At 40.2% G+C, this 16,909-nt stretch overlaps 1 protein-coding gene across 3 annotated transcripts in view; it reads right to left on the reverse strand.

Moving 5' to 3' along the window:
- Positions 1-14,484: 14,484 nt before the first annotated feature.
- The window catches only part of UMAD1 (UBAP1-MVB12-associated (UMA) domain containing 1), an 83,193-nt gene continuing 80,768 nt past the window's right edge, over positions 14,485-16,909 (reverse strand). For all 3 annotated transcript variants that reach the window (XM_068405336.1, XM_068405334.1, XM_068405335.1), the window contains one exon: positions 14,485-16,122. In XM_068405336.1, coding sequence (XP_068261437.1) covers positions 15,865-16,122 — 258 coding nt within the window. In that variant the 3' untranslated portion in view covers positions 14,485-15,864. The remainder of the gene's footprint in view (positions 16,123-16,909) is intronic.

Consider the following 16,909-nt stretch of genomic DNA (forward strand, 5'->3'; position numbering starts at 1 on the left):
GGCTGTCCTGGTGTGTAGGAAGACAAGCCGTCGGGAAAAAAGACCGGCCTGGTTAAACAGAGAACTTAGGCTAGAACTTAAGGAAAAAAAGAGAGCCTATTTGCTCTGGAAGAAGGGTCGGGTAACTTGGGAGGTCTATAGGGATGTTGCCAGGTCGTGTAGGGAGAAGATTAGAAGGGCCAAAGCTCAATTAGAGCTTGATTTGGCTGCTACGGTCAAAGACAACAAAAAAAGCTTCTACAAATACATCAACAGCAAAAGGAGGGTCAAGGAGAGCCTCCACCACTTGCTGAATGAGGAGGGTAGTGTAGTGTCAGGGGATGAGGAAAAGGCAGAGCTGCTCAATGCCTTCTTTGCCTTGGTCTTTAATGTCAAGACAGGTTGTCCTCAGGAGACTCAGCCCCCAGAGCCTGAAGTTGGGGCCAGGGGCTGTGTGAACCCCCCGTAATCCAGGAAGAGACAGTTAGTGACCTGCTGTGCCAACTGGACACCCACAAGGCTATGGGCCCGGATGGGATTCACCCCAGAGTAATGAAGGAACTGGCAGATGGACCTGCCAAACGACTCTCTATTATCTACTGGCAGTCCTGGTTAACTGGAGAAGTTCCAGCTGACTGGAAATTAGCAAATGTAACGCCCATCTACAAGAAGGGCCAGAAGGATGATCCAGGGAACTATAGGCCTGTAAGCCTGACCTCGGTGCCAGGCAAGGTGATGGAACAGATCATCCTGAGGGCCATTACACGGCACATGCAGGACAATTGGGGCATCGGGGCCAGCCAGCATGGATTCATCAAAGGCAGGTCCTGCTTGACCAACTTGATCTCCTTCTATGACCAAGTGACCCGCTTAGTAGATGAGGGCAGGGCTGTGGATGTAGTCTATCTAGACTTCAGTAAGTCTCCCACAGCATCCTCCTAGATAAACTGGCTTCCCAGGGCTTGGATGGGTGGACTCTTCGATGGGTTAAAAACTGGCTGGATGGCCGAGCCCAGAGAGCGGTGGCGAATGGTTCAACTGGCGGCCGGTCACTAGCGGTGTTCCCCAGGGCTCAGTTCTGGGGCCGGCACTGTTCAATATCTTTATAGACGACCTAGACGTAGGGATTGAGTGCACCCTCAGCAAATTTGCAGATGACACCAAGCTGGGTGGGAGTGTCTATCTGCTGGAGGGTAGGAAGGCCCTACAGAGGGATCTGGACAGGTTAGATAGATGGGCCAAGACCAACGGCATGAGGTTCAACAAGAACAAGTGCCGGGTCTTACACTTCGGCCACAACAACCTCATGCAGCGCTCCAGGCTGGGGGAAGAGTGGTTAGAAATCAGCGTGGCGGAAAGAGACCTGGGGGTGCTGATCGACAGCCAGCTAAACATGAGCCAGCAGTGTGCCCAGGTGGCCAAGAAGGCCAATGGCATCCTGGCCTCTATTAGGAATAGTGTAGCCAGCCGGTCTAGGGAAGTGATCGTCCCTCTGTACTCGGCACTGGTGAGGCTGCACCTTGAATACTGTGTCCAGTTCTGGGCCCAGCACTTCAAGAAAGATGTTGAGGTGTTGGAGCGAGTCCAGAGAAGGGCGACCAAGCTGGTGAAGGGTCTGGAGGGTATGACCTATGAGGAACGGCCAAGAGGGAGCTGGGGTTGTTTAGCCTGGAGAAGAGGAGGCTCAGGGGTGACCTTATTGCAGTCTACAACTACCTGAAGGGAGGTTGTAGTGAAGTGGGAGTCGGCCTCTTCTCCCAGGCAACTAGTGATAGGACAAGAGGACATAGCCTCAAGCTGCGCCAGGGGAGGTTCAGGTTGGACATTAGGAAGAATGTCTTCTCAGAAAGAGTCATCAGACATTGGAACGGGCTGCCCAGGGAGGTGGTGGAGTCACCATCTCTGGATATGTTTAAGAAAAGACTGGACATGGCACTTAGTGCCATGGTCTAATTGACATGGTGGTGTCAGGGCAATGGTTGGACTCGATGATCCCAGAGGTCTCTTCCAACCTGATTGATTCTGTGATTCTGTGATCCTTACTTTTAAAGAAGCAAATAATCAGGTTTACCGAGAATATCTTCCACTGGAAAGTCAATAGTCATCAAAATTTAAACTCTTCACATGCTTTACTATTCTGTCAACTTCCTACTTGAAAGGAAGAGTTTTTCATTAATATCTATTTCAATGTTTTGTTCTAGTCTGTTTTCAAAATTACTTTGCCAAAAATGAATATTAAAAGTGGAAAAGATTTTTTACATTATTTTCCAGTTTTAAGTAATGCAAACCTGGAAGCGACCTCTTTTATGTATCATTCGACGATGAATTTGTTTTCTTTCAATTGCGGATAATAATTTTTTAAAAATCTTTCAAGAAATATGAAATCTGTCTCCCCAACAGTTATGTGTATAAAAGGCAAAGCACGGAGAATTAAGAGCTGTTTCAGAATAATTTATTGTAGTACTTTAGTATATCCAGAGAGTGAATGGAAATAGGAAACTGGATGATATTCTGGAATCAAAATATATGTATCTGATCTGCATTGGTAAGATAAGAGGATAACTGATTTTATGACAAATCCTACTTTTGTAGCAATTACATAATAATTATATAATTGCTGTAACAAATCCCTGGTTTGTGACTTCACAGAAACATTCTGCATCTCTTCAGCTTGAGACTGTGCTCTTGCAGTAAAGTCCTATATATGCATCTGTGTTAGCATTTCAGCTTGGGGGTCCGTCTCTGGATCATCCCAGCTTACCATGTTTCCATTTGAATCACAGAGCCATCTCAGAGCAAGCTAGCTTTCTTTTTAATGAAACTAAACCAGAAGATGTGCTTTGGAGTCCAGGTGACATTTGGCCCACAGGACAACAACAACAGTAGTCTAAACTAGAAATGCTTGTAAGAGTGAGTGTTAAACCCTCAGCCTTGGGTTTTTTTATTACTTTACAGATCCACTCCTCTTGGGCTGAACTACTTGCTGTAGTATGGGCAAGGCTAAAGAGAAGTGTTAATACTCTGGGTATTAACAAAGCAGAGTACCCAGAGAATCATATTAAACCAATGTCCATTTAAGAGAATGGATAGGGCTCAGGATTCTCTGAAAACCTCTCATCCTGCACAGATGCAACCATCCTGTATACATTTCAAACCCAGCTATTCCATTACTCGCTGCTCCTACTGCATCCTCACTCAGCAGGTTAAGAAACTGCCATTACACCATGTCCACCCTGCGACAGCTTACAAGTTGCCCCAGTAAGCAGCAGATTGATTTTAAGTTGGCTCTGCTGGCTTTCGAAGTGCCTAATGGAGTTGGTCCTCACGGGATGTGAGTTTTTGCCTGAGCACCTCTCGCTGAGGAGTGGTCCTTCCACAGCGTGCAGAGATCACCCTGGTCCACCTGAGGCACCAAGGGAGCTGCAGCGTTGCTGTGGTGAACTCAAGCGTGTAGAACTTGTTTGCCCATGACATCAGGCTTAGTTCATCCTTCACTCTGAGCAACACCTGGAAACATTTGTTTTCCAATGGTATTTTATTTTGACTATGAACAGACTATACTCGGAATGATCTTTCTTGGATTGTTTTTCTTAAAACCTTCTGTTCATTATAGCCAGCCTCTAAAGGTAGAACACATACCCCTCTGCTCGAAATAGAGGAGGAAGGCAAGGATTTAACCCTAAGCATCAAGAGCCCCTCATGAAAGCCATCAGATTGCTGCTGAATGTGAACTTTGGGAAGGGATGCTCTGGGATGCAGGATGCTGAGTCCTGCAGGCCTGGATCTCTGATGGTCCAGATGGGGATCTGCTGAAATGTACCACAGCTCCTCCTCTACCCACACACATTCTTTCCAAATGAAGGCAAAGTGGGAGAAATAGCAGACACCATGGCCTCATCTTGATGTGTACCCAGGATACAATTTGGGTGTGTATCTGAGACAAGAAGTCTTTCTGACCCCTGAATTAGATGTATAATTACTAGCAACTGTGAAGTAGGAGTACATGTCCATAAGAAGCAGAGTTCAGATCCAGCAGGAGCTTGGAAATGGGAGCAACAACCAGTCACAGGAGCAAAATTTTGCCTTTGTAAATAAAAAAAAGCTCCTGGCTCCCAATTGATCTCCTCACTTCCACTGAGATCAATGATCAGTCTGTCTCCAGGATCAGCAGGTGAACCCAGCAAGGGGCTGCACGCTCCAATCTATGTCAGCAAGACAGGCAATTAGCTGAACGTGCTGTCCTACAAAGCACAGCTTCTCTGTCGGATGCCTTTTAGGAACCCTGCAGTAACAGCCACTTTGCTGAGTTTCTGGAAATACTCCAGATGCAGACTGTTTCTCCCAAAGCAGCAGAATTCCCATGCTTAGCTCTGCAATCTTAATGCTCTTTTAGATTAGAATTAAATGTCTGAAATTGTCTACATTTAAAAAAGAAAAACAACCCTAGGACAACATGAACCCAGCTCTTGCCCCAAAATACATCACGTTGGCTCAAGCTGCCACCCCACCAAGGCTATCAACAGCACTGGGGTTCAACTGTCTCACCAGCCTGATAGTTGAAACCATCATGAAAAAAGTACAGTAGACTCTACCGGCGAATACTGCCCTGGTGAGGCCGCATCTGGAATATTGTGTCCAGTTCTGGGCCCCTCAGTTCAAGAAGGACAGGGAACTGCTAGAGAGAGTCCAGCGCAGAGCCACGAAGATGATTAAGGGGGTGGAACATCTCCCTTATGAGGAGAGGCTGAGGGAGCTGGGTCTCTTTAGCTTGGAGAAGAGGAGACTGAGGGATGACCTCATTCATGTTTATAAATATGTAAAGGGCGAGTGTCATGAGGATGGAGCCAGGCTCTTCTCAGTGACATCCCTTGACAGGACAAGGGGCAATGGGTGCAAGCTGGAACACAGGAGGTTCCACATAAATATGAGGAAAAACTTCTTTACGGTGAAGGTGACCGAACACTGGAACAGGCTGCCCAGAGAGGTTGTGGAGTCTCCTTCTCTGGAGACATTCAAAACCTGCCTGGACACGTTCCTGTGTGATATGATCTAGGTAATCCTGCTCCAGCAGGGGGATTGGACTAGATGATCTTTCGAGGTCCCTTCCAATCCCTAACATTCTGTGATTCTGTCATTCTGTGATTCTGTGAATTTCTCAGATATTGGCTATGAACAGAGAAAAGGTGAGACAGAACTGCCTAAAAATGGAGATGAGATGCAATTGCGGGGTGAGGGCTGTTGACTGGAACACACAAGACGCAGACGGACTCCTTGGCAGGCATTGCACACGCAAACAGCACGTTTTTAAAAAGCATGGAAGGCAGCCACGTTTTAATAGACTTTCTCTCTGCCCTTTTTTTAATCTTACTTCAAAGAAGAGGTCACTACAATTCCTTTTCCCCAAGCCTCATTCTTGGAAATATCTAAATAACTTAAACTCAAAAAAAAGTAGGAAAATGTAGACTACAAAAAATGAGCTGGACGTGATCCCCTACCAAGCGGGATCACTGTTGACCAGATTCTGCCAGCTCTTTCATTATGAGGATTTTCTCCACATTTGACACTTAAAATCAATGACTTGGAGAGGGATGGAGAAGGGGAAAGAAGGGAAGGCAGCAATCAAAATAATAAACAATTTGGTTCCTGCTAGAGAATGTGTCCTTCTTGAAATGACAAGAAAAGATAATAATGTGTTTTCTTTTGTGTTCATGAAATCAACTATTTTCACAGTAAGTCAGTAGTAACATTTTAAAAAAGCTTTAAAACATACAACTAGTTTTTGTAGTTAAGATGGGAAAACATTTTAAATTGGAAATGTGAATTTAATCCCCTCAATTAAATATAAAATATTTAAATACTTAACCTGATTGCTGCCAACTGCAATTTCCTATAATAAGGGATTATGAGGATAGAGAGTAGTTCTTAAAGGCACATGGTTCACATGAAACCAGCAAAGATTCAGGTCCAGAAAATGCAACTTCATCTATGCCTATAGCCACTTATACTTAGCCCCTTCACACAAGTTACAAATGGGAAAATTTCAAGTAATATTTTTTATTGGGCATTAAAATAATCTTTTTCTTTTCCTACACGTGGACTAACTGCTAACTGCATTATTAGCAGCTGATATAGCAAAATGACACAGGTTTCCAGCCAGTAGCGTCATGTGTAGCATCTGACATCTGAATTAAAGGACATCATAAGAAAAGTCTGCAAAAGCTGAATACCAATCTCACACAATGCATCTCTTTGTGAATAATAATTTTATCTATCTATCTATCTATCTATCTATTTATCTATCCCTACATATATACACAGATACATAATATAAATCTACATTCTCTGTATATGTATCTGAGGTTATGACACATTTCTGTTGCCCAAATGTTTTACATTAATTCTGCTATAATCTTTAGGACAAATCCTGTTCTCAGTTATGACGATGGAAATTATAACAACTTTGCTGAAACCCAAGCATATGCAAAATTCTTTTTCCTTTCAGATCTGCTTTTTTTGAGTGCATAAAATTCTCTATGCTGAGGACAAGATGCAGGCATCAACTGAGCTTCGTGAAAGTTATGTGAACTCACAAGGCCATTTTCTCACACATTTGGGACAAAGCAGCAGATTGAACAACGCTGGTTGCTGGCCTACAACTAAGCAGTATATTCTGCATTCCACCTCAAGCCATTTTAGGAAGTGGTCATTATAAATTAACTTCCTCTACATCTGTCTTTGAACTGCTGTTCACTTCATAACTAAAACTGCATCTAGAGAATGAAGTTTTATTTTTATCTGACTTTTTCCTTAAACGCTGCATATTCTAATTTCCTCCTCCTCCCTACATGGCTGGCAACAGACCAGCTCTTTCATTATATTTGGAGCACGAACTTTTCCCAGACCACACTGTCAGGACTTCAACACTCTGAACGAATCAAAATACTTATTTAAAAGTAAATTAATTCCCATTTGTAATACAGCCTTCCACTGCTAACAACAGGTCTGATCTCTGCAGAAATAATTCATCAGGAGAAAAGTAGGACAAAAAGGCTGAGATAGATAAATTCGTCCTGTTTCCAGACACTTTGCTGGAGCCGTCTCTGGCAGCAGCAGTCACGCTTGGCTCCCTGCATAGACAGACGGAGGAAGAGAGGACAAGCCAGAGGGTGATTCTCATCTTAATGTTGGCCGAAGAGCTCCTCTCTCCCTCCTCTCCTGTGAGGAGATGGAAACTAGGATGACTGGGATTGTAATTAAACACATCAGCATGGAGGAAGCAGAGAAAAGATTTGTATCTGAGAAATTCCCCGCTTGGACCTTCTGGCCCAGCCTGATCCAGCACGCCATCAGGCACTTAGGAAAGGCACCTACAAGTCCAGGTTGGATGTATCGGGGACAAAAGGTTCAAGGGAGGAAATTCTCAGATAAGAATCATCCCTCTTCTCTGTTTACCTCAAATTTCATCATCTTAATAATGTAATAAACACTGTAGAAGAGTCTTTCTCTAGGTCAGAGGAGTTTAAGATAAATAGATATATACAGGGGGGAAATGTAAAGAGAGTAAACCAAGTGTTGCTGAGTTAACCGTGTTCTCAACATCTCTGTCAGCTATTACAAAGTAGACCCTCAGTATTTTTAAAAATACGAGCAAAGTGCCAAGCTGCCACCTCTCTTTTTTTTTTCTTTTTTTCCCCCCAATGAAAAGCGTAGGATATTCTAATTTCTGATGTCACCAGTGCTCTACATTAAATCCCATTGCGGGAATGCCTTCTCTCATCTTCTAACGCTCTGGCAATGCCTACACTGATCCAGTTTGCTGAGGTGGTTTTGCACGGATTATCTGTTCTTATACCAGTTTCGGAATAAGTCCTAAAAAAGAGTGGACTGTTCACTTGGAGACTGACAAATTACTGGGTCATGATTTCCAGACTAAAGTGATGTATCAGAAGTGAATGGTGTTTCAAAGGAGAACTTCTTCAGCATTATCTTCAGTTTGTTTCTTTGGGGAAGCAGAATATTAGTTTGTGTATGAGCCAAAATAACTCTTTGAAGCAAGATGAGACAGTAGGTGCCAGAAAGGCCTTGTTCAGTTAATTGCAATTTATCTAAAAACACAATAATCTATTTGCAAATTTCCAAGTAAGATTTTATCCTTCACTTGAATTACCTCATCTGTTTAAGAAGGGTGTACTAGTTGGCTTTTATTCTTCCTAACTAACAATTATTTTTATTTTGGAGAAAATAATCTTTGTACAGCGAGGTTGCTGTTGCAGTGGACACACTAGGAACACTTTTCCTACTCTGTGTCATGAAGACAAGGATATGCGAACCAATCTAATACCAAAAAGTGATTTTTTTAGTAACTGTGCACATATTCTTATAAATAGCCAGAGACTTTCATTGCTACAGGAGATCCTTGCAGGGCAAGTCCTATCTGACTTCTTTTTGATGTCTATGGTGAACAGATCAGTCTTGGGATGATTTCCTCTTCTAGGAGGTAGCCTTTAGCATCTCAGCCTAGATCTCCCATTTTGCTCTAAGCAGGGTGAAATGGCTCAGGCAATCAGCTGAGATCGGCGGATCATCAGAAGATGATCTTACTCATCGGACTGATATTTCTAAAATAGGGCACAACTTTCTTCTGAAGGAGAGACAGCCGTGGGAGGTGGTGGTGAAGAGGGTTAGTTTGAGAAGACCTAGACATCTTAAATATGAAGGCAAAATTTTGGATAAAACCTATCATCCTGGAAAATAGCTTGATTTGTAGAGATTCTCTTAGATTTGTACACATCAATAGCTAGAACAACAGTCTGCTGTAAAAATTTTTTATGGAAATAACTGCAACATGAATAGAGGTAATTTCGCTAGCTAGCCTCTAAGTAAACAAAAATACATCACCCATCTTTGTTCATTCATTCTACTTTTTACAGCTGTCCTAAGATTTAAAACTTGTCTTAAATTTATGATATTAAGATTCAAGATGAATCTTAATACTGATTTCTACAGTAAAGCATTCTAGAGATCTGCAGCAAAGCACTACACTTCCATTTCTCAATCAACAGCCTCTTATTTGATGTCATTTAAAAACCTGATGACAACTTCCAGCTTTGAAGCAGTTATTTGAACTTTATTATTGAGTGGATGCATATACTGCACACTACATGCAGTAAACATATAAAAAGGAAGTAATTTTAAATCCCTCTATTAACCAGTATCAGTTGCCAATATGACACCTTACCACTTTGCCTACCCCCAAAACATGAGTCAAATTACAACATGAGTTGAACTACATCAAAAGATAGAGTCCGTATGTCCAATTTTAGCTATAATTATACTAAGATTGATATGGAATATCTGAAAGTACTGTAATACTTCTTGAAATAAAATTTGGCAGTCCCTTCTGGGATAAATTTAATGCTTATGTTTCTATTCCACCCTATCAAGTAGAGGGGAAAGAGTAAATATTTTTTATTTGAGAGACAAATGAAGGACAATTAACCAAACTGCAAAAGACATAAAATTCAAATAACAATAAAAAGATCCTTTGAATCAACTGGTAAGATAAATATTAAGTCTTTGACAAAAGCCCTATCTAAACAAGTAATAGACAAAATCAGAGTTACAGGAATCTAAAAATGTCTTTTAAGAGCAGAATAAGCCGAGCAGATGCACCAGTAGTTTCTAAAAACAGCTGAAAAAGGAAATTACTGTACAGTTTCCAAAACATCACGCATTGCTTCATTTTCTTAAGGAAAATAGACAAATAGCAGATCTCTTCATAAAAAGGGTGACGCCGTGGTCAGACTAAAGTCTCAAAGTCTTTTCCAGTTCTAACAAGTATCAGTTGCTTTAAATAAGTAATTCCCTTCTCACCATGATGGTCCCTTTCACCTGAGCCTTTGTTTTCTGAGCCCATCTGCTTTGGCCTTCTTTCCAGTGAGATTCAGATGGATGCCCAAAGCTGACCTCCCAGAACGGTTACACAAACATTTGGACATGAGTGGCTACTCTAACCATAATGCTGATATCCACAAACAGTTGGATGAGGGTTGTTTATAATTGAGGCTCATCTTTTTTATGTTTGCTTGTGAGCAGTTTCTTCTGTGTTCTGTTATTGAAGTGCATGTGTTGACTGACTTAAGAGGACAGCCTTGTAAATGAGATCTTTGATCTCAAGAGTTTATTTTATCTTTGCAGCAAGGAAAAGTGAATTGAATTAGCTGGCAGAACTAAGCCCTCTCTTGTCTCTGTTCTACAGCTGCTGCAGCCTTCTGGGGTCATCGTAACTTCCACTTCCACTGCTAGATACTCTCTTTTGCCACAGAACTAAAAAAAGGCTTCCCCAACATCTCATCATAACCCGCAGTACAACGCTGAAAGCTTTACGGCTCCTGGTTTATTGCACGAACCATTCAGCATGCGCAGACTGTTTTTCTTCTGTAGGAGGGATGTATTTGACAAACCACTGAGCCGTGATACAGCAAAGCTCTTTGAGCTACCCTGATACCTCATCAGAAAGTGAACTTTAATAGACTATTCACTGACTTTTTAACAGTCTAGAAAGCCTACTGAGTGGAAGGCTGCAGACTAAAAAGAAGTATCTGCTTTGAGATGTTGAAAGGAGTATGTGATCCATCATTGCTCTCCCATTATTTATGTTAAAGTACACAGGTCTTAGAATTAGGGACTGTTGTGCTATCTACTACATGTACATAAAAAAAAGACACGATGGGGCACGGTACTGATTTACTTCCTGATTCAGATCACCAATAGGATACTGTCATATTCTTACCACCTGCACTTCATTTCATTTCCATATTTTCATTACAGCCAATGTTAGCTACTATGGAAATAATGTTCAATGAAAACTGCTTTACATCTGTGTGTCCCCCTCTTTTAGTTTGATGTAATTCTACTACGTATTTTTTCTGCTATACAACTAAAAGAAATAACGAATACATGAGAACTCTGCCATTTCGTAGTAGGTAGAGACCTGTAAAAAATAATATTTTTTAATGGCCTTGAAGTAATTGCATGTAGAATAGCCAGGCTTAGTCCAGATCTATAGCATTCACCATAAAGGTAGAAAAGCTTTCCATTAATATGTTTCAAAAATAAAGTTTAAAACGTTATTTTTTAGGAATTCTACTGAATGCTTAAATACATTTATAGATGAAGGAAAAAAAAAAATCTGCACACAGAGTTTTCTTACTAGGGACTGCACCCACAGAGGTCAAAGTAGTGCTTTGGATCTTACTACTTTTTAGATCATTCAGCCAGCCCAGCAGCATGTGCAGGAGAATTAAAACAGTCTCACTTATTAGCATCATATCGTGCAAAGAGAAACTTCACATACCTGTACATAGAACTTAAAATTTGTGCTCCAGAACTAAACAGACAATGAGATGCCATGCCTAACAGATCAAGTTTTCTTCTTACACTCCTGGCATCTGAAAATGATGAAATTCTGAATTGCCAAAAATCTCAAGTTTCATTCTATGGGCAGTAACACTTCCAAGTTAACTGACTGTCAACACAATTGGAATGAGGTAGTGACTTTTCTCCCCTCCCAGCAAGCATGAATACTTACATCTCTTCTTTTGGATGGTTGTGATTCAGACAGAAGGAAGGCTAAGAATGTGTCTATGGGAACAGATCCCTTTTGCAGAATGAAGCCCAGATCTCTTTTCAGAAAACAGTCTCATCTCTGTGAAAGATGTTGAAAAGAAAGAGGTAGATCTCTAGGAGACTCAAAAGACATAAATATCTAACTGGTAAAGAAAGAATGTGGTCTTAATAGAGAATACAGGGAGATCAATAATTTTCCTTAGTTTAGGGAATTTGACATATTTATGGGAAGAAATCAGGCTTAATGTACTTATTTCTAACTTTGAGAGCATGTTACAGAATGCCAAGCTTAGTGTTGACGAAGAGCTGCAGCACAGCAGATGGGCTGAACAAACCCAACTTGGCTTATTAAACCTTCTTCCTAAAGCACTAAACAGGAGCCTACCTTTGGAATTTAAGGAGGACTTTCTGCCTGTTTGTTGCTATAACAGACACTCTCTGGCTTCAAAAGGATATCTGGTTAATCTGGAATTGCCCTGTCATCAGTAGATGAGTTGCAGTTACCCAAGAAGGGAAGGACTTACCCCTAGGAGTTGCACTTCTGGTTCCTCCCCATACTCACTAGGCTGAGCAAAGAAAACCCAAAGCAAGATGAATTATCATGTCATAAGAAGAGGGTGGTGGTGGGGAGGAGAGGAGAGCGGTTTCTCAAGCGCAAGTTTTATGCTATTGTTCAGAACAACCCACTTGTCTTGCCCAGGAGGCTGCTCTAGTGCTTTTGTGAACATAACAGGTTCTCCAGCTAAAAATGCAATAAACTGTGTGTTATTTTGAGATACTGTAATTACCACAGTGAATATGCTCTTTGCCTTTTTCGTTTATTTGCTCTAGGGTGAGAAACCTCTCCTCTGTGACCACACAAGTGTATATTTGCCAGCTGCAGTACTGTAGTATCAGGGTTTGGACCATACTTCACAGAAAACATCAGAAACTGGATGTGTAACCACCTCCTTGACTGACCTGCCGGACACGGCATTGTCTGATTCCACTTCTGAGTTTGTCACCAGGGAGTTGTCTGTAGGGACCAGCTCCCAATCAGCCTTCTGTCGGGCTGCTCTGGATGCAATTATTCTTTGATTTACCTTCAAACATGTGGGCTTCACTCCCCTTTTTCTGCGTTTAAAATTAAGACTTTTCCAGGGCTTGTATTTACAACTTTTCCAGAGGAAATAAGTGTGTTGCTGTGTTTGATTTATTAGAAAGTTCCCTAAGGAAGCTATCACACAATGCAGAGTACATCGCTTGCAAGGAAAATGTAGAAAACTGCAAGTGAAGCTAAGAATCTCCCATGAACCAAAGTAACTCTAAATAAACGATTTAATAAAGGAGGGCAGGCCTACTAATATATCCGCTAATGGCAGTGACAAAACTCCCATTTACAGCACTTCACTGGCCCAGGATCACACCTCAGCTTTTCATTATTAGTTCTGGCGTTGACAACCTGTCTTCATTCTGACATTAATGACATCAGCTGTGAAATACCTTTCAGTTCTGTCTAAACAATTTACATACATATGTATAACACAAAGCAAACACTTCTATTTAAGTTCTCATTTTTATATACAGAATATACAGAAAGGACAGCCAGGACGGTTTACTATTTTGATATCAATATTGATTATATTTAATAATATTTAAATTTTTAAAAATTAACTATATCCCTTCATTGGTGGTCAAATATTTGAATGACAATATATAGAACCATCCGGTATTTGTTGACAGTGACAGATACACATATATTCACATACATTCTATGCAATAATCACTTAGCATACGATATTAAACATATCCTACACAAGCAATTCACATTTTTATATGAGCTAAGACTCTTTGAAATCTTTAATTTTCTGGAGATTTTGTGCCATCTTCATGTTATTAGTGGGCCAATAGTAATATCCATAAATCTTACTGATTTATAACAGTTTACGTGTATTTTTTTCTTATCCCAGTGGGTATAAATTCACCTTTGCTGTCTGGATACCATTAGGCTTCAATCCACTTTTTATGGATGATGTGAAGCAAGGGAGAGCTTTGAGCCCCAGCCCTTGCTAAAGAGAGGGCAGTCAGGAGACACATTCCCAGTGCTCATTACTAGTACTCTTGCTAGATGCAGATTTTACCCTTTATGGAATATGGTTAAGGATGCAGCCAAATGTTTAACCCACCATCGATATTTCTCATCATAGTTGAACACAACCTCCTCCCCACCCTCCTTTGCCTCTTCATTTCTTTTCAAAGGATGGCGTATTGGTGAGTGTAACAGAGCGTAATTCTGACAAGATGTGATTATTTTAGATAAATAATCTAACTTTAAACAAAAAATGAATGCCAAAAAATTATATGCTAAGTCAGCTAGCAAGGAAAGAACAAGTATAGTGAGTTTGTTGGTTCTTCAAGTGTTTTGCAGTTCTGCTTCTAGACCAGGTGGGCTGCAGAAACACTTCAGATTCAAAATGGACTATTTGAATGGAAACATGCTATTTGCAGACAGTTAATTTTTTAATGATTAAATATAAAACAATCATGAAAAGTAAATTTAATGCTTCAGGTATGTGTTAACTAGAAAATTCATCACACAAAACAGTTCTAAACAACTCGGTAAAAGTAATTCTTCCTTCTAAGAGGTCTGAGTACTTCCCAGCTCACGGCCGTACTATCCTCAGAGCAGTGTCATGGATGCCACCTAAACCACCGCAATTCACCAACACAGTATACAGAATATATCAGATGGAAATGTGATATATTTGTTTACAAGGACCTCGATTCTTAAATGATACTGAAAAGCTTTCCAAACTGAATTTCCAAGTTCAAGCTCCCATGAAGTCTGAATGGTCACAGCTACAGTAAACAATACAGGTGAAGCTGAACAATTACTCTCACACATAAAAAACAACTATTATTTAGCTTTTTTTTTTTATTTATTGGAGTGCAGCATAGATAATTTCCCTGAAACAATAACTTCAAAACATTTATGAACATAGCTGTCAAAAATATTAAATACATACATTTAAAAAATCTAAAACATGAATATTTAACAACCTAAGATGTATTCACAATGTAATTTCTCCATCATTTACAGTATTTATCTCAGATACTGTAAGAAGATGTAAGTCTGAAAATATACGTATTTTAAGCTATCACAGAGTGTAGAAAATATACGAAAATATCCACTAACATTTGGCACAATATAAATATTCTACCCCAAGAGAGAAAACAAGTTTAGTCTTTTGTGTGACACAGATCATTATTCATCACAAATCATGATGGTACATCAGAGAGCTGTTCCTCATGCAACAGCAGCTCTGGTTTTAGTAGGGAAAAACATGCTCAAAGCTTGTGAGCGGGGGCAGGGACAGTGGTCTGTGTGAATGCATGTTTAGATACTTAGCCATTTAATTTAGCTGGATAAGAAACAATGTAATGTTTTCCTGTTGTTAAACATTGCCATCTGTATCTCTGGCACACAAATTAAAAAAAGAAGGGTGTGACCATTAAAAGTACGTGTCCTGAGATTTCCTTCTTCAGGGGGCAAAGAGGTTAAAATGGAAAAGCTGATCTGTGTATAAATCAGGAACACATGTGGTAATGAGAACAAACAGCAGCCCACAGGCAGGAGGGGAGGACTTCTCCAAGTGCAAAATGAGACGGACAAAAAATACCATCTACTGGAAAGGGGGATGAGCAACTGATTTTCACTTTGAAAGTGGTAAGTTTAACTGATTCCATTAAGTCTTCATAATTATTTAAGTACTCATAATTAACTCTGAGTTTTAAAACTTGGTTTAACTGGAAAACTATCTGTCCAGTAGTACAAAGCAGTGTTGCTTTAGCGTTAATACTGGTTTCTACTTGTAGAAAATCAGAGGTGATCTTAAAGAAACATGTGTAATAGGATCTATGTATTTAGTATCTGAGTGAAATGACAAAACAGTGCAGACATGCGTAGACTTCATCTTAAAGTTATGAAATGTTTGTGCCTGCAGCCTGCCTACTGGAAGTAGATACCAACAGCCAGTCTCCTACTCAGGCTGAAACAGTTCTGCTTGATTTCTTTGGAGATAAAGAGAATATTTAACATAGTAAGTTACAGTTCGCTTAAAGCTAAGAAATTAACACAGTTGTGAATAATAATCCTTTTGATCCAATGCATCTGATATACCAGTGGCAGGCCCCCAAAATATTTAGTCAATTTAAATAAGTCTTTATCTTCACCTTAAGACTTGTTCCTTGACATAGACAGAAAAAATAAAGAAAACATTACGGATCACAAAGCACTGAATTTTCAAGTGTAAAGTCATACCAAAATCTTGATAAATTATCATTGGTGTCGTAGGCGAGCAATCGGTCAGGAACATCATTATGGGTGCCCTGTACTGCTAACACATGTGGTGCTAGGGCAAAGGGTACGTCAGTCAGAAGATCTGACATGAAAGGGCTGCTTTCCAAATTTTGACTCCTTTCATTTCCCACCTCTGCACTTGATACAGTCAACTGCGATTGGTGCCCTGTATTTATCTAAAGAGAACAGAAGAACAGAAATTTAGACATTACGGATCAGGCAGCTAAGGCTTTGTACTTAGAACCGTCATGAACTATTAATAAATGAAAAAAAAAACGAAAAAAAAACCTCAAAAAAGTAAAATCTGTTCCAGAGTTTGGTTCAGGTAGATCTAAAACAGCAATTCTTAATATATATCGATGTAATTCTTCGGGTCAGGTTGACTTGAATTAAGGCTAAAGCAACAACAGATTTTTTTTGAATGATTAGTGGGATTTCTCCACCTAATGTTATTCTGCATTTACGAAACCCATAAGGCTGGTGGGACTTTTTGTCATTATGTCCAGTCTTGTTTAGGGGAAATTACTTCATATAATTCCTTGCATAAACTGATAAAACTCAATCTTTTGTTCCCCCTGTACCTTTTCAGAAGTTGTCCTACAAAGGCATGACTTGGATAATTAAAAACCACTCCTATCACAGTTATTTCAAGGTATTATTGATGTTGCTTTCCAATTTGCAATTGCATGACTGGCTGGTGAGGTCTATTAAATGGCAATATATGCATGCCAAATAGGTGCTATATAGAAAAACACACTTAACAAAACTTAAAAAAACCCGACAAAAAACCCTGAACCAAAACCAACAATGAAATAAAAAAAACCTGCCGTACAGAAGAAGCCAATATAATTTACAGAAAATGCCAGCAGATAGGATTCTGGACCTAATTCACTTGTAAGCTTTGATACTGGCCTAACAACATGACCTTACTAAGTGTCTATCCTAAAACTTCTACTGTTTTAA

This window comes from Nyctibius grandis, chromosome 7 (genome assembly GCF_013368605.1).
Source record: "Nyctibius grandis isolate bNycGra1 chromosome 7, bNycGra1.pri, whole genome shotgun sequence".
Lineage (NCBI taxonomy): Eukaryota > Metazoa > Chordata > Aves > Nyctibiiformes > Nyctibiidae > Nyctibius > Nyctibius grandis.